The 18672-nt window shown below is 40.1% G+C and overlaps 1 protein-coding gene across 1 annotated transcript in view; it reads right to left on the bottom strand.

Annotated features, from left to right (window-relative positions):
• The window catches only part of kmt2e (lysine (K)-specific methyltransferase 2E), a 34212-nt gene extending 16363 nt beyond the window's left edge, over positions 1-17849 (bottom strand). Inside the window, 5 exon segments of the mRNA XM_058772579.1 lie at positions 112-223; positions 5651-5835; positions 12357-13125; positions 13330-13376; positions 17301-17849. Coding sequence (XP_058628562.1) covers positions 112-223; positions 5651-5721 — 183 coding nt within the window. The 5' untranslated portion in view covers positions 5722-5835; positions 12357-13125; positions 13330-13376; positions 17301-17849.
• Between the last annotated feature and the right edge of the window lie 823 nt (positions 17850-18672).

Here is an 18672-nt window from a genome sequence, read left to right as displayed (position 1 = left end):
AGAAAGTCATGACGCGAAAGCATGATCAGATAACACAGAATGCAGATAAGAAGGTCCACAATGTAAATGCAGGAAGGCATGTGGCGTGTTTTGCTGGGAGATGATACTCACGGCGTAAGGCAGACCGATGTAGCCGTGGGAGTGGTGGGAGCCGCTGTTGTAAATCTGGTGAGGGTAGCTGGACTTCTCAACTACCACAGAGCTGGCCTCCACAGATTCTGGTCTACTCCATATACACAAACACACAGGGGGGAAAAGAAAAAAAGAGAGAGAGAGAGGCCAGAATGAGGAACAAGTCTGACAAGGCGTGTTTTTTTAAGTAGGCCTATACAAAAAAAAAAAAAAAAAAGAAAAGAAACAGGTTTGACAGCAGTGAAACAAAAGGGAAAAGAAGACGGAAGATTAACAAAGCTTGCTGGGTTACAAGGAGAAGTTTATTCACCAACGAATCAACGGTTGTGTTTGCACCAGTCATTGCATATTTTAGCATGGCACAGAACATGACAGACCTCAGTAGTGACCTGCTATCTGTACACACGCGCATGTGTGTGTGTGTGTGTGTCCTGTCATGCCCTCAGCTGGCGGGACGTGGCTTGTAGAAAGTGAAATAACAGGATCACACTTCTCTGTAATCTCACAATGAAGTCTGTCACAAACCCCAAACCCTATCTGGACCACACAAACATGCCCAACGAAAGAGCCCTCGCTTCCACGTGTTATTAGTAAGCGAATGAAATGAATGGAAGGAGATTTAGAGTAAAACCAGAAACGGCAGGAGTTTTTAAGCGTATAAAATTGGCTGCAAAAGAACACTTAATGCCAAGTTTCATTGGCAGAAAGGACACAGAGTAAGACGGACCATTCCAGACAGATTTAAAATCTTATATATAAACATAACAGTCATTTTTTTCACACAAAAAAAGTGTCAAGGTCACACAACCACTCTGATGCTAGTATAGAGACAGATTACACGCTTAACCTAACACCAGTGCACTCACATAAACAACAGTTACAGGGTAATTTGCATATTACTACTACACTCGTGTATAAGAAGAAAGAATGTGCTGTTTTCAACACGTGAGATGACACACAAAAAAGCACATATATACTTCAAAACATACCGTAGTCCTTAAAAAAGACAGTATTATCTATAAAAAAAGGTTCTAAACCTACCATAAATCAAGGTGTCTGCACAGTAAACAGCACAAGCAGCACGACAGCACACAGAAACCGCTCCGTATTTGTTTCTCTTTCCTGTTTTTGCTGTATTCCCACTTTCCTCTTAATCATGTCGTACTGCAAGCAAAGAGAAACTGTACCTGCTGGCCTTCTCGTCACATTCACCTCGTGCTGTCTGTCCCTACCTCACGTTCACACTTCCTGATTCAGTTGGCGCTTTGCAGCCCAACTGTCAAAGTGAAAGTGTGTGAACTGCTGAGGGGCGGATCCCTTGATAGAAAGAGTGTGTGTGTGTGTGTGTGTGTGTGTGTGTGCACAAGTCAAATGAGAACAAGAGCTCTTGCAAAGAAATGGCCCTTCCAGGCAGGCGATAAATGATTAGCAGGTTTTATTGATGCTTTTACGTTGCGGTGTGGTTTTAGCGATAAGAATATCAATGCGGGACAGGTGACAAGCCGGGGTATTTCCTGAGCATCAGTGACAAACTACAATGTCTTTACTAAAAAACAGTTACCTCTCTCAGCAGGGGCAGAAGGAGGACTTTAAATAGGCAGCGAGTCAAAAGGAGACAGAGAGAAGGTGTTTGAGTAGGCGCAAATGCAGAAAGGGGTTTGACAGATAAAAAAAAAAAAAAAAACTGATTTTACCATAAACCCAGCATTAAAACAACATTATTTTGACCACATAAAAGAATTATGACACTTAGTTTTGTTTATGGTTTGCAAACATTTGCATTACATATCAAGCTAAGCAACGTCCAAATTGAAATGAACCTCGAATGTTACTGTCCTGTGTAATAACTTCCTCCTCTCAAATTTCAAAATGTATTTGACAGCTAAAAGTCAGTCTTCTCGAAATATTGTTAGGTGACGAATCAGTGCACAAATTACACACTTCACCTTTAACACCTGGTCCTAACCAGTCCCAATGCGATGGTGTCCACACACTAGACATGACGATTCTACAAGACACAAATCACAGCCTATCGGCTAATGGATAAATTATCCATTGTCACTTTCAATATGGCCATTAAGTCACACAAACAATATATTTAAACCCAAATTAAACAATTTAAATATTGAACAAAAACGCTTGTCATATATCACTGTTGAGGCTGGTTAGGAAACAGTATAAAGCTCCTTGCAAACCGAGCAGTCAGAAAGGAAACGCTTTATTTTAAGGTGTCCTTGTTACACGTTATATGTACTTACTATTATAATAGCAATTAATTATGACACATACAAGTAACCCTAACCATATACTAAGTACATATAGTTAATCAATATTACTCAGTACTTAAATGTGTAATTACACTGTAACAAAGACACCTTAAAATAAAGTGTATCCATCCAAAATTAATGCGTTTTTCATTTCTTTTCGTCATCATAAAAAAAATTGTCACGCACAGAAACCTTGCACACTGAGTCCGATGCGTATTAATAAAATGTATTAATTCGCAAAACAATACAAAATTGAGTCTTCAAACAGTGAGGATGATTTTGTTGTCCTCTCGCTTCTTAAAAAGAGAAAAAGAAAGAGGAAATATTGGGTCCATCCAGTCCTGAGAGTTCCACCTCCTTGTCAAGGAGCTGTGGGATTATCCCGAGTGATTCAAAGTTTACTTCAGGATGTCAGTCTGATGCTTTGCTAGCGATGCTGGATTTTGGCGTTCGCTTGTACGGTGTTGTCAAAACACCTCTCAAAATGCTTGCTACAGATGCGTAAAATGCAATTAATTGAACCCAATCTGAATTAGTTTATGACCGACGAAAGAATTTCAGGCTCACTGTGTAAGGACCTTGAGGCTTGTAAAACTATTTTCTAGTAATTACTGACGGTTGAGATTGTGTAGTTAAAAAGAGATACATGTTAACCATATATTATGTATTATTTATACATTTCATAAATTTTTTAATGGAATATAACGTTTAATTTCAATATATGCTTTTGTTTATATACAAAAAGGGTTAAATACCGTAATTAAATAACAGCCTTAATACGGAAACAACATCGCAGCACACCATGTTGTTGTGCGTTGTGTCAAACAAAAAGAATAAATTAAAATAAATAAGTAAAAAAACAAAAACTGATCACAGAGAGAAAACACATGAGATGGAAAAAGACAGTGGACAGCGTGTGTGGTGATGTAATTGAAGCTCCAATTAAATGTAACGGGCATGCATGTGCTAATCATAGCCCACCACTCCAGAGACAGCTTAATATGGAACAGACAATTCACACACATACACACCTGTTGAGAGAGAGTGGGGCGACAGACAGGGCACAGAAAGAGTAACATCACATGCATAGACATGAAATCACTCAAAGCACAAAGCAGTATCCATCTAGGGCTAGATGAGGTTTAGAGGGATTACAGCAGCCGTTTCGGGTCCATTGGCATTTTAACGGACTGTCTGTTGACATCACGGTGATGCACAATGCCGGGTAACCATGACAACCTCTGCCGCAGGCCCAGGGTGGGCTGACCCTGACCGAGGAGTAATGTCAGGAACAAGCAAAAATCCACGTAGGAGACGTGTGACGCTCGGATGAGATCTGGCGATGCACAGACCACCCAGAGATAAACAACGCAACATTTATTTTCTGTACGTGGCGTTTCTCGTTTAGCAGCAGGTGGAGATCTTTCCTAAAGCTTGTGGAATAAATCTGCGTATGCAGACAGACGTAAGGACGCCCGAAAGAAACTAACACCCAGACGGGCGTAAAGCTACGCGGCAGCACGGCCTCTTAAGCAGGCTAAAGCTCCAGGGCCCAGCTGTCACTCAGCCGGTCGCCATGACAACAGGCCCTGCGCAGTGCAGGGGAGAGCACCATGGCAACACAAAGTGACGAGGTAATGGGACGGAGCTCCGCATTTAAAGAGAAACACACTGCTTTCATTCAAGCGCATGCTGCAGAGGGGAGGGGTCTGCTGTGCGGCACGTGATGTCACATCTATTAGACGTTTAACAGCTGTGCTTCCTGCGCTGAAACTAACAGGATGTAGGAGAAATTTTATGAATAGTACTACAGTGTGCAAGACTTGCTTACTGATGCTACAAATACAGAACTGTAAACAAAAAGACTTATTCTCAATAAAATTCAGCATTTTCTAATGAGGACAGTAGACCGGATAAATTTAAATGGTGTCATTGGCTCAATCTTTTATTGTTAAATATTATATATACACATACATATACACACACACACTCACTAAGGGTGTATTCACACCAGGAAAATCCGCTAGTTCACATGCTTTGGTCCGGACCAAATACAATGTTGTTTTTTTTTGGTTTGGTGCGGTTCGCTTTCACACTGTCCCTTTTGCAAGTGAACCAGTAACTGTAAACAAAACCACATGTGCTTAATGTCATTCATTCATTGGTTCATCCATTCAACCGTACCAGAGTTCGTTTGGAAGCGGACCGAGACCACCTCTTCAGCTGGGTCTCGTTACGGTTGTTTGGTGCGCATCCGAATGCGATTGCTGTATTCACACCTGCCCAAAAGATCTGCACCAAGGGGGAAACGAACTTGAGTTCGATTCAATCGAACCAAACAAGACAGGTGTGAATACACCCTAAAACACATCTCTTCCATCTTTATTTGAACCTCTAACTCTAGCACTCTCTATTATAGTTCTATTTAATCTACTTTTCTTTTTTATTAAAGTAAAAATAAAACAATTGACCCTCTAACACTTTCATTCTCTATTCTATTTCTATTCAAACAACTTTTCTTTGAAAAGAAAAAAAGAGCCTCTAACATTAGCGCTCCCTATTCTTTTTCTATTCCATCTACTTGCTTTATTTTTATTTATTATATATATATATAAAAATAAAAAAACTTGCTATGTGTACTGCTTTAGGCTAACTGAGACTTGTCACAGCACTTACATTATTGCTTTTTTGTTGGTTTTGATTGCTTCCATTGTCCTCTTTTTTAAGTTGCTTTGGATAAAAGTGTATGCTAAATGACTAAATTTAAATCTATCTATCTATCTATCTATCTATCTATCTATCTATACATGTACTTTTTTCCCTTTCAAAATGCATACAAAAATGTTTCAATTTTTAAATCTTTACATTTTCAATTCCTCACACAAAGCAATACATGCTTTCAGAAGACTTGCTGGTGCACAAGTTATACAAATCAATTTTATGGTGTTTTATTGCCAATTTTTGAGCTTGACAGCTCCAGTCCTCATCCACTTCCATTGTTTGGAAAAGACCAACTGCTAGATAACTTCTGTTCTATTGAAAAATCACTTCTTTTTCTGTGGATGCAACAACACCAGAGCATGTTTCTGATGAGAAAGAAGCAGATAAATGAGAGAACGGAAGCGGTTGGTGGAAAAATCTGACTACAGATGCGTTTCTCTCTGCTGATGCAACCAGAAAACGAACAAAATGAAACGAAAGGTAGTGATGAGTCAATATGAAAGGACAACGACAGAAAGAGAGAAACTCACTCTGAGCCTGCAGCCATGTCCAGGTATGAGGTGTTGGCCGTGTCCACCCCTACTGGGATGACTACGCTCATGACGTTCTGTGCTGGGAGTCTCTTGTCCTACTGAGTCCAGAACACAGCAATCCAAAACACTGAGGCATGTCAGCCACAGCACTCATTGCACACATCTAAGTGCATCCACAAGGCCTGCAAAGAGACAGAGAGAGAGAGAGAGAGAATAGCACTATTAGTGTTTGACAATCAACTTTACACCAGACTCAAGATATAACACAAACAGAGCTATAAAAACGTGACGGGGGCACACTCATAGACACTAGTACACGCAGACAGAGCACATATTACGAAACCTGGGTCATTACAGCTAGTATTGTAAACAGGATATGAGTCCTTTCAAAGAGTAACTATGATTCATAGAACAAATATGAGGCCATGGTTGGCCATGAAGGCTAATATTATTCGTGCAGACATCAACAAAAATACTATGTATAAAAACTTGTTACTTTTATTTCTAATAGATAAACTACTAAAGATCAGTTTGTGCTTCAACACGTTGGTTTGAGTAAAGTTTCCCTAGCCCTAAAAGAAAAAAAAAAAATCAGTGTTTGAACAAGCCCTTTGTAAGACATGGGAGGGGAAGTGAAGATTGTGTGGCAAAACTGCGTCCAATAACAGTGCTCGACCTTTGCAGAAACAACAAACAGGGTGAAGTGACTCCGCAGTGACTCAAGGGGGCGTAGTTGCATGCATGGAAGAGAGAGAGAGAAAGACAGAGAGAGAGAGAGAGAGAGAGAATACAACATGGAGGCGGCCTTTTATATTTTCCGCTCTCCACCATAAACGTCCACTCATCCCGAGCGTGCACAGAGACATGTGGTTGCTGCATTGCTTGCGAGAGGATTTAATGTGTGCAAACGGCGGAGGCAAAAACAAAAACGACGGATGGAAAGATTAATGATTAAGCTTTGTATGTGTCGGGTAGTTGGAGACGAAGAGAAGCAGCTCTGTGGATAAAGGAGGGAACTGGCATTGACGGACAGCAAAAGACAGCCGCAATAGCCAATCAGGGGCTTCCCTTGCAAATAACGTTTTAATCCCTGGTCATAGGGGCTAAATATGTCACACTGACATACTTCCCCTGGAACAACAAACAGCGTGGCGACAAAGGAATTAAAAGTGTGTGTGTGTGTGTGTGTTGTGGTGATAAATGGGATTAGAGGAGGGGCCAGATGCTGGGACATACAGTCTACAGATGAAACCTGGATTTTGGCTAGACTGTTCGGCTACAAAACAGAAAACAGGATGGAGGAATACTAGCATTGTGCTAACGACTTAGCCTTCAGTTATATATATATAAAAAAGCTCATCAATTATATTTATTTAAAAAAAATAAACCCATATATGTGTTTTATTTGTATATTTTTTTATATTTATATGCAGCGCACTATTTATTGAGACAGTATATATTTTGTTATTTATATATTTTATTACATTATATTATATATTACCGTTTTACTAAAACATTTTTACCAAAGTAAACTGGTAAAAAAAAAAAAAATATATATATATATATATATATATATATATATATATATATATATATATATATATATATATATAAAACTGAATATTTTCTTTTTACTAGATCATTTATATCTACATAATTTGATGAACTTGCATTGTATAAAAAAAAAAATGTAAATTAAAATTATTTTTTTTTATGAATTTTAACCCACATTTGGTTCATTTTGGACTTTGCATACCAGGATTGTGATCCAGATCACTGCAAATAAACAAAACATGAAGTTACATGCCTGCACACAACACACACCTTCACCAGCCTTAACATGCCCCTTTAAACACACATTTACACTTCCCTATGAGGGTGGCATGTCTTCTGCTCAGTGTTTGGAATTAAGTTTCAATGAGACTGTCATCTGCACTCACGGCATGTTGAAGAACAGACTTGTAAACTGTGTGTGATGTGCGTGATGTGCCCTATGCAGACCATAAAGGCTATAAAGCAGTCCAAAGACTCGCAGAGATGACAGCTGTCAGCTTGGGGGCTAATTAATAGGAATCTGACGACATGTGTCCATTAGTGTGTGATTTACTCTGTAGGCTACTACGATTCTCCCATTTTTGGCCGCGTCAGGTCGCTTTCACAAGCGCAGTGGGTCTGATATATTGGGGATGTTTCGACTGCTGTGAAAAATGAATGGAGTTTCACAGCTCCTGAAAAAGCACAGGAAATAATAGCTCTGTTCCAAATCTAGCGGGCTGCTTTGCTGTCTTTTGTTTATATAGGCAGCTGTCCTCTAAGGCAGTATCCTGACTGAATTGGAACCTAATAAGTGACTGATTTGGAATGCTATACAAAAGCAGCATTATGGCACACAAATAGCCCACACAAACAGAGGGGAGGCGCTACTCAATATTGATTCCAATATATTGTTTTGATGTTAGCAAAATACAGAGCACGCACATAAAAACGAATTACATTGAAGTATATGCTTTTTCTATCTATATCTCAACTGATTCCACTACGATGGATGCACTACATATGTATATTACATTTTAGGAAAAACCGTAGACTTTATATAAAAATCAAAAAATTAAAATTAAAATTAATTCCGCTGTCTCAGTTTTTTTTTTTTAATAGAACCCATTCAATATCTTTCTAAAATAATAACTTTTTGGTAACACTTTAGAATAGGGAAGACATTCACCATTAACAGTTTTTCTTAAACTCCTAATTTGCTGCTTATTGATAGTTAGCAAGGTAGTAGCTAAGTCAAGGTATGGGTAGGATTAAGGGATCTAAAATACAGTCATGCAGAATAATGCATTAATATGTGCTTTAAGTACTAAGAAACAGCCAGTATGCTAGTAATATGCGTGCTAATAAGCAACTAGTTAATAGTGAGAATTGATCCTTAAAATAAAGTGTGACCCAATTTTTTTTATTAAATTATAAAAACAAATAAAAACAAAATCAAACAAATAGTAATATATTGTACTGCAAAAAAAAAGAAAAAAAAGCATTATTACTACTATTATTATTTGTTTCTTACAGAACAACAGTAAAATGCCAATGCCAATATTCATGGCTGTAAGGTTAGCAAAACAAAACAGTTCAATTACTGACTTAACTACTGAGCATAATACATATCCACAAAACATTTACAGTATTTAGACTATAATAAATGGTATTTCAACTGTTTGTTTGAAAAACAACTAGACACACAATATTTTTCTTGTTACACCACCAAGTCCAAGCTTAATTTCAGGGTTTGGAAAGGGGGAATGGAGACCCTTCTTCAAAAACGAAATCCTGTAGGACACACACACACAGACACCCCACGAAATGCTCCCTAAGTAGGCAGCTCACTGTGTTTTAATATAAAGCTAAGTGACCATGCCCTCTTCATGAAGGCGTAACAAACAAAGGAAGGCGGCGAAAGAGAGACAACATTGTGTTGTGTAATAAACCCATTTCCCTTAGAAAGCATACAGTGGTCTCTTTCCAGCTTTCTCACACCGAGTCTGTTCTTCTTGGCCTCAGCAGGGCAATCCTGCCGTCACTGCTCAGGAATGCACGCGTGCGCACTGTCTCTCTGTACACACACACATGTCTGGTTTGCTATCCTTGTGGGGACTCTCCATAGGCGTAATGCTTTTTCTACTGCATAGACCATATATTCTATTGGCCTACACCTAAACCTACCCCTTACAGCAAACTTTCTGCATTTTTAGATTTTCAAAAAACTTGCTTGTTTTAGCTTGTTTACCTGTGGGGACCTCAATTTAGGTCCCCACAGTGAATAGAAAAACAGGTACACACACACACACACACACACAGAGAGATAACCATCACATATATTCTCCGAAGAGCCTTTCTTTCCCCTCAAATACACACTCAACAAAAATCCCTCTCCTCAAATGTAAAAGGGAGGTTGTGGAAAAAATCTAGTACAGTAGAGCATTCCTGGCTAAATCCGAGCATTCAGACTGCCTCCGACACGCCCATTTCCTTTAGTAGAACCGTCTGCCACTCGTGAGGAACACAGCCAGAGAGAGGAGGAAAAAAAGAAAGAAAAGCGCTTCCCTGCCCTACCCGGATTTCTTTCCCTCCCCTTTGCACTTCCTAAATAAACCCTTGACACTCAGAGGGGAAGGGAGGGGTGGACGGGGGAGATGGCTGCAGAATACGAGACCAATTAAATGGTCATGAGGAGAGAAGCCATTTAAAGAGCCTATAAAAAGATAAGCAGCTTTCGAAACTAAAATATATAAAACACGTGTAATGTTATGCAACACCGTGTAATATTCCTTCTCTTTGCCCTGTCCTTCCAGTGGAACTATCCATCTAAGGATGGGAATTCTGGCGCAGACGCCACCAGCTGAATCCAACTGTTTTCCTCCTCTCTCTGTATGGACACAATGTCGTACAGGAAGCTCCTCCCTCGCTACAGCGGGCAGGGAAACCCACAGCCTCATGTAGGAGTGTGAACACATGTTTTCTCCTTTCTCTCCCCATTTCTCCCTCACTCTCTCCCACAGTCGTTTTCCTGGTTCGCGTGATTTGATTTTGAGCGGGGAGAGATGGAAATAGAGCAGGCTTCCAAACGCTAGCCCCGGCGATGTGACTTCACACCATTCTCGCAGGCTGAGTCATCGCAGCCTACGCTACACTGAGGCTTTACACAACCACGTGCCTCAGAAATGCACGAACGCACGCCGAGAGCTTTTCCAGACTGTCATTGATAAAGATGCATGAGGTACGAGGTCGTGTCACCTTGCTCGTGTCTTTTCCTGTGAGACAAATACGCCACAATCGGGGCACAATCGCGGCTAGCAATGCTCAATGCATTAAAGCAACCATGCTGAACGTCATTGCTGCAGAGATTAATAATAACTTGGTCGATAATAAAACAGGCAAAAAAAACTCACAGACGTCCCACGTCCAGAGGCCAGAATTTCATAGAGACCTCAGGGTAGGCTCTTTTGACTTGGGCCAGTAAGCAAGGAGAATTCTTGGGCATGTATTTTATCTCAGCTTCTCGAACAAATGTTAATGAGGTTAATGGTTCCTGCGCTAGACTGCCAAGTGGCTGACCACCAGTGCACCTCCACCATGGTCAGAAAGGAGGCACTTGACATTCCTAAATTAGATAAGGATGACTGATGACAAACAAAATCAATGCTGCATATCCCTCATATAGAAAAGCGTTTTATTTTAAATTTTAAAGAAAATTCGACACATGCTTGCTAGGGCTGGGCGATATGGCCAAAAAAATTATCACAATTTTTTTTCCATATCAATCGATATCGATAATTATCATGATACATGTCAAATCTTTATTTATTTCAAGTGTAAAGCCATATTTTTGCTCCAAAGTGAAAGTTGTAGAAACTAGACTGTTAATTGTCCTTGAAATAAATATCTCAATAGAAAAAATTTAAGCATGTTCTAATGAGTGATATTGTTTCATATCAAGAAACAGGTTTGTGTTGCTTGATAATATTAATAATAATAATAATATCACTTGTGTCTCTTAGAAATGCACATTTGATAGTAGTTGTAGCTTGAGTTAGGATGCAGATGCAAATTTTTGTTCATCAAAATCAGTAATATCTGTTAAAATTGTAGCAACTTTTTTTTTTATTATTAATCATTGGTCTTCCATAGTAGCACACATTTAAATCATGATAATCACAGTTAAAACCACACATATAGCGCCTCAAAACCATGGTAAAAATATAACTATATGGTTTTTAGGTATTTGTATGAATGTCTAAAGACATTTAGTATAATAGAAACATGCTATAGCTTAATAAAAAATAAAAAAAATAATTATATTCCATTACTCCTTTAATACATTTAATTCATGTCTAGATTAATAATATAGTAAAAATTCGATACAAATACCCACATTTCTGCCACCATACCACGGTGCAAAAAAAGTCGGAGATATTCTGGTCCCTAAATATGACCTTTGATTACAAGGTCAAAAAATGTTTAAAATATGCACAGATGAATTGTTCACAGCAAGGAAGTTACAATGCATTCAGCAGTTTGTTCAGATATCTTCCTAAGCAAACCACTAAACCCAAGGCAAACAAAGACAAGTTTCCTTCCTCATATTTAAGGCAGTATTGGAGTATCAGAGTGTAAATATACGTATGGATGAGCAGGGATCAAATCAGTCAGTCGCAATAGTGCCATGGGCGAAAAGGACAGTCTGGGCCACTCAGAGACTTCACGATGGCACAGCTACATGATTGATTTCACGCCTGGGTCGCACCATTACATCACAAACACCCAACAATAACATTCACACATTTATAAAGGAGTAGGATGAGGTACTGCATCCTCGCCTGTCTGCTTTATAGGGACACCTGTCATGTAGGTACGGTCCGTTGAGAGAGCTCAGTTACAGCCAGCAAACAAAAACAGGTTACCTGAGCCCACAGCTCCTCCCTGCACATCTCTCACGTGACCTTACGGCACTAACAGGCCTCCCGGTGGAACCAGCTACCAGCATTTAACCACACCTCAGCTAGATAAATATAAAAACATGCTATCTTTTACGTTTATGAGTCGAGCAAACCGGGATAGGCTCTGGAGTGTGTTTTGTCAGGTTTTAGCATGTGTGTGTGTGTGTGTGTTTGTCCCAGTGTGCGCAATGCGAGCATAGATGCGTCACCTGAGACTGCGATTGTGAGCCACCTGCCTCTCTCTCCCTTTATAACCTCCATCTCTCCTGAGGGGGGGTACTTTACTTCTCCATCCCTCTGTCAACACAGAGAACAAACAGACACTGCCCATGGCCTCACACACACACAGCGTCGAGTCACCCATGTGCAGTGAGGCTAGAATGAGAGTGTGATATGACAACCTGACAAAGAATAAGACAGGATGGTGAATGCAGCTGCTGCCGAGCTGTTTATGCTGATCCGAATTACAAGTTTTCATCTTTCAGGTCAATACTTAAATAATAGCTTTATTACGCCCTAGTACAATAAAAATCTTACATTTTTATATCAGTTGTCACACACAGCCTTCACCTCTCCATGCATCCTTGTCTTAAAAAAGACAGGTTATGCAAAACATGACACAGTCAAGTGTTCATTCTGAACTCTTCAAGTTCATCCACCGTGTTTCCGTCAGATGAGACGACAGTGTAGTTGAAATGCACTACGTTTATCATTTAAAAACAAACCAGGTTTGCACAGCAGAGCAGCTAAGCGCGCTTCTGCTTCATTGTCGGCGTGGATCACTTCCCTCTAGTGTCGCTGTCGGAGTTGTGAGCTGTGTGTTGATGTGCGTAGGCTGATGTTCCATCGTCTTTGCACAGCTGCACAGCCTCATTGTGACGTCACACCACTACATGCCAATGATTGGACCTCCACCTACAGGAAACGCCTGTCAGAAAGCCACAGCCTGCACTGTACATGGTCTGCTCCTCTCGTTATCTGCAGGCAAGCACAGGCGTGAGCTTTTCCATGCTAAAAAGGTGCCTCAGACAAAAAATACAGTATTTGTGGAACAAATCAGCTTTTATACAATAGATGGCAAATCTGTTCTTAATGGCCATCTTGAATCTCAGCCATGGTGCTGTCCTGAAAGAAAAAGGTCCAAAGCATGTGTTTGGCAAGTATCTCAGACCATCATCTCACCCGTAGCTGCCAAAGTTTGCACCACAGAGGCCGGTCTCACAGTTTGGCTAAGAAAAAAAAAAAAAAAAAATGTAGCACATACTGGCTTCAACAAGAAATATGCACAAATTGGCATTTTCAGAAAGCTGTTGGAGCAACGCCTTGGTTTTTATTACGGAAAGCCCTTCTAAACACAACCAATGATATAGGAACAGCGTTGTGGTTAACAAAGGCGGCAAGTAAATGATTCCTACTGATGAAAACACATGAATTTAACGTATGTTACACAGGATGAGACCCACACACAGTTATATGGGTAAACTTCAGCAAACTTTCCACAGTCATGCATCTGCTATGGCCAGTGGATGTGAGGCGAAAGGAGAGCTCAGTTGGGGGGGGGTCTTTGTCAATGTCAAAGGAGAAACAATCGAGTCACAGCTGTTATCTCACAGCTTGACCCTGTAAGCTATTCCACCTGCCCCCAAGAGCTACAACAACATATGCATCAGGCTGAGGGAGAGAAATCAGACACATTAAGAGTGATAAAGAGCAAACATCAGCATTCATATGCAGCGTGATGGCTTGACCCGCTGGATAACTGAAGTCCCTGATGATGTGCTATCAGTTCACGCATGAGCAGTCACTCGCCTGCTTCCTATCCAAGATCAAGATTACCTTTTTGCAGCATCATTGTCTATTCATTACGCATTAGGGCCCATGTTTACCTCATCAAACTGCTCTGATGAATAACCACATTCTTCTGGACCTGTAAACTCCCCTCTGACCAGAGGGAGGGAGCAGTAATCATGAGAGAAATATGACACAGCCGTGTGGGTTGTGCTCTTTTCTATACTGCAGTAAACTCAACGGCATCCTCAAATAAAGTCGTACTGCTCAGTGTGTCTGTTAAACCAAAACTGGTACAGCCGAGTAGTTTTAAGAAGTAGAGAAACATCTCGTTTCCTGTTAATGCTTTAGGTGAGGCAATGCACACATCTAGGTTTCTGGTACAACACAACCCTGCCTTTCATAGTCATGAATTTCCAGTAAGGTAAACTAAGTCTCACAAGAATTTCCTAGGGGTGGGTGGTTATGATGAAATTCTAATTTCGCAATATGAGTAATTTTACTTCACAATGAAGTTAATTTTCTTATTTTATTTCATCTTTATCACAAATTAGAACAAAGATGCAAATAACATTAGAAGAAACAATATAAGAAAGACAAATTAAAAATATATATATTGCAGGAAGTTTTTCAGTTACAGTTGATCTATTTAAGAGTATCATGTAAGAAACACTACAGAAAAAAAAAATCACTGCACAGTCTTCACTGTGTGAATTGTACGTACACATACATACATATATATATATATATATATATATATATGTATTTATTTATTTAAGACATTGCAATGTCTTAAACACATTAAAAGACATAACTGCCTCAGTTTATTTGAATGTTCAAGCGCAATAAGCCGTGAAACTCATTCGCATACTGTGGAGTCAACGGACAAGCCACATTGAATTTTTCACCCAGTTTTATTTTCTAATGATTTTCTCTTTATCGCTATAGCAAGGCAAGCACTTGTGTGACACTACTTGCATAAAGTGGAACAGCAAAAATGTCTATCGATGAAACAGTACACGTTTCGCCATACTGACCAGGCCTAGAATGTATTGTGTTGTAAAACAAGAGAGGAACAAGATCAGCTGTTTGAGCTACATTTAAGATTGCCTGAGTTTGTGCTACTATAAAAACAAAGATGAGTGCGAGTAATAAATCCCCTATTGTTCCTTCCACAAAGGACTGCATGGTGTTTATACTTTTACTTTACTCCAGTGTGACATCTTGCCGATATCTGTCTCATGTTTATGTTTACACTTAAATACACTTTACCTTGTAGTAAAGACAACAATTATCTTCTTATCCCCTATGAAAACTACCATTTGGAGGGAGAAATATATTGTTGAACACTGTAAGGGCAACAACAGATTGTTACTGGTCGTTTATTATACTTTACTTCACTAATGAGCTGAGATTTGAGTGTCGTGTATACATCTATGAAGGTTTAGCAACAAGGGTGCATATCTAACACACTCATATGGTTGGGTTTATGTGCTAAAGCGTTCAGTGAATGCAGGCTATAATCGTATTTGGTGAAACACAGCACTGTATTTTTCTGGTGTGTGTTGTGCACTTGCCCGTGGGTGAGTGTGTTGGCGCTGCAGTGTGTGTGAGCTGATCTAGGGGTGTGGAGGCTTTCATTACCACAACATCAACTCATCCGCCATTTTCACTAAGCACCAGAGAGGAAATACTGCGCTCGAAGACTCGCTGAAATTTGACAGAAAACAGCCAAGATAACAAGAAACCCGCCTTTTCACATAAGCTTAAGTATCTATTTGTCAAATGCGCTGTTTTTGTGATGGAACAAAGTGTTTGCGTCGTTTCTGCGTAGCTAGCGATTCTGACTGACGACGACTAGCCAACCTCAGCTTACCTCACAATGCAAACGATTATCTGAGGGGGAAAGTGCGTTTTAACGACTACTTTTTGCGTTTAAATCACTAAATGGTCTGTTAGCATTTCTACAAAGCTAAACTAACCGCGTCGGGTCGACTAATTCAACAACATCCTCACAAACAGCTAGTCGGTGAAGCTAACTGCTTAGCTTGCTATGCTAATGCGCATCGATATGATACGCTGGAGCGTTTAATTTCCTTACATGGAGGCATAAATCAAATTTCCAATAATAAATATCGAACCCAAATCGTTCTAAACCTACAAACGCGTCAAAAGACGGTTTATTGACTATAAACGGCATAACTGCGCAGTTCGCTGGTAAAGCAGCGCGGTTCTGGTCCACTTTGAATAGAAGCTAAAGCAGATCTGACTACATGAACCGAGCCCGAACCCCTCCCCCACGCCTGCAGCACTCATTATCAGCACACAACCACACAAAACACACCAGACAGACACTAAATAAGCGCTCATTTTATGTCCTCTACGCTAAATCTACACAATATCAAGCTAAGCAGTCCTAAGTCAGTCATATTCTCTGCAGCGATTAGAGCAAGTCCAAAAACAAAAGGCTAAAACCACATCGCATCTATAGAGGGTCTTAATACTTTGAATCAATGTCAGTCAATAGGCTTTAAAGTGTATTTGCGGGCTGGGTACAGGGTAAGAGTGGACCTAGTGAATGGTTAGCCGGAGTTGAGAGGTGTAAACAAAAGCCCTGTTGTTGCAGGCTCTGTCAGAGCACACCGTGCCATTTTAAACATTTCACACCTCTCATTCTCTAAAATGCACATCAAAAACACGTGTAAATAGTTGTAAACATGTGCATATCGCCATCAAGATTTGTAGATAAGTGGCGGGAGCAACGTATCGTGGGAAGTGACCACGACTTCACCAAAATGGAAACACTAAGCAGTTTTTGTTGCACATCCCAGCATGTAAAGAGATTATTGAAGTCTTGAGCTGTTTCTTTCTTGGTTGGCTGGCTAACTTGCTAGCATTTCTCCAGTGACTGCTGGTGTAACGTTAGCTAGCAGCTTTCCAACAACGCAAGAGAAACGACAACGAGTTTCCGCTACTCTCGTTTGCAGCTTTTCTGGTTGCTACCACAATAAAACAGCGTTATAATTTGAGATCTTCCCTTTTGTGAGGCATTAAAAGGTGGGTGTGAGCTAGCTAGCCACCTTAGCTGCTAAATTAAGTCATACACACACACACACGCAGACACACACCGCTCGGATTGCCCTCTTTACAACAAGCCAGGTGGGATTTATACCTCAAAAGGAGGGCTGACAAATGCATAGCAGCGTTGTAATTACATCTAATTTGAACAAACTAATAACACAAGCTCACAGTTTCAGCATCTACATAAGGATGGGACCCTCTTCAGCAAGTCACTTAGCCACTAGCATCAAACAACCCCCTGTAATAAACAAACAGATAGCTGTAGGATTACGCCAGGTACTTACCGTTGATGTCCACTGTAATAACTGTGAATAAAGACACGGGGGACTCGGGTGAGACCCCGCCGCCTGATCTACCACACAACCAAAACAATACTTCGCTCTCCACTGCGGATGTGTAACAAAGCTTTACAAATCGCGCTGTTACGCACTTGTATTTCGCTTCGTGGTGCTCTAATCCAAGCGTACAGTTAGAGACTGTTAAAACCCGACAATTTTGTCCATATCTATGCCGACAGTTAGAAACTGGATCCCTTCAATCCTGTCTCTTTTCCCTGTGCAAAAATGGCGGCCCTGGCAGAAGTGCCGTGGCTCCGCCTCCCCCCGCTCACCCCCGGCTCTCTGTCACTGCGCGCTCCGCCTCTGTTCCGCGGGGTTTCCCGGCGCAGAACCTCAGGGGCGGAGAGAGAGAGAGAGTTCATCCGCGGCGAGCGTCAGATACAGTCCAAACATAGGAGTCTGACTGCAGCCCGCTGTGGAGAAATGTGACACTAGACCACAAAACCAGTCATAAGGGTCCAGTTTTTGAAAATGAGATTTATACAGCATCTGAAAGCTGAATAAATAAGCTTTCCATTGATGCATGCTTTGTTAGGATAGGACATTGTTTGCCCACAAAGGCACACAGTGCTGTTTATTACAGGATTTTTAACAGTCGTGTGTTGTAATGTCATATATTGTGATTAAATAGTTTGTTCGTTAAATCGTTATCATAGTAAAACGGTATTTAAGTCAACTCCGTTACATATGCGTGGTAATAAAACTATCATGCAGTTAAGTATTTTGAAACCAGTGCAGCAATCATACTGGTCGGCTAACTTTAATCGACAAGTGCTAAGAATTAATCGTTCTACTGACTCATTGAAAATATGTGACCCTAAGACCACAAAGTCAGTCTTAAGGGTCAATTAAAAAAAAAAAAAAAAAAAATTTGATTTATACATCATATGAAAGCTGAATATCCATTAATGTATGGTTTGTTAGGATAGAATAATGTTTGGCTGAGATACAACTATTTGTAAATCTGGAATCTGAGGGTGCAAAAAAACAAAATATTGAGAAAATCGCCTTTAAAGTTGACTAAATGGAGTCCTTAGCAACGCATATTACTAATCAAAAATTATGTTTTGATATTTTTACGGTAGGAATTACAAAATGTCTTCATGGAACATGATCTTTACTTAATATCCTAATGATTTTTGGCATAAAAGAAAAATCGATCATTTTGACCCATACAATGTGTTTTTGGCTATTGCTACAAATATATGTGCTACTTCAGACTGGTTTTGTGGTCCAGGGTTACAAATAAGCCTGAAGGCTCAGCCTAGCGAGATGAATGCGTTAAGAAGGGAAAAAATAATGGATATAAATACTGCGA

Source organism: Onychostoma macrolepis, chromosome 04 (genome assembly GCF_012432095.1).
Source record: "Onychostoma macrolepis isolate SWU-2019 chromosome 04, ASM1243209v1, whole genome shotgun sequence".
Classification (NCBI taxonomy): domain Eukaryota; kingdom Metazoa; phylum Chordata; class Actinopteri; order Cypriniformes; family Cyprinidae; genus Onychostoma; species Onychostoma macrolepis.
This window is presented reverse-complemented; position numbering and strand designations above follow the sequence as displayed.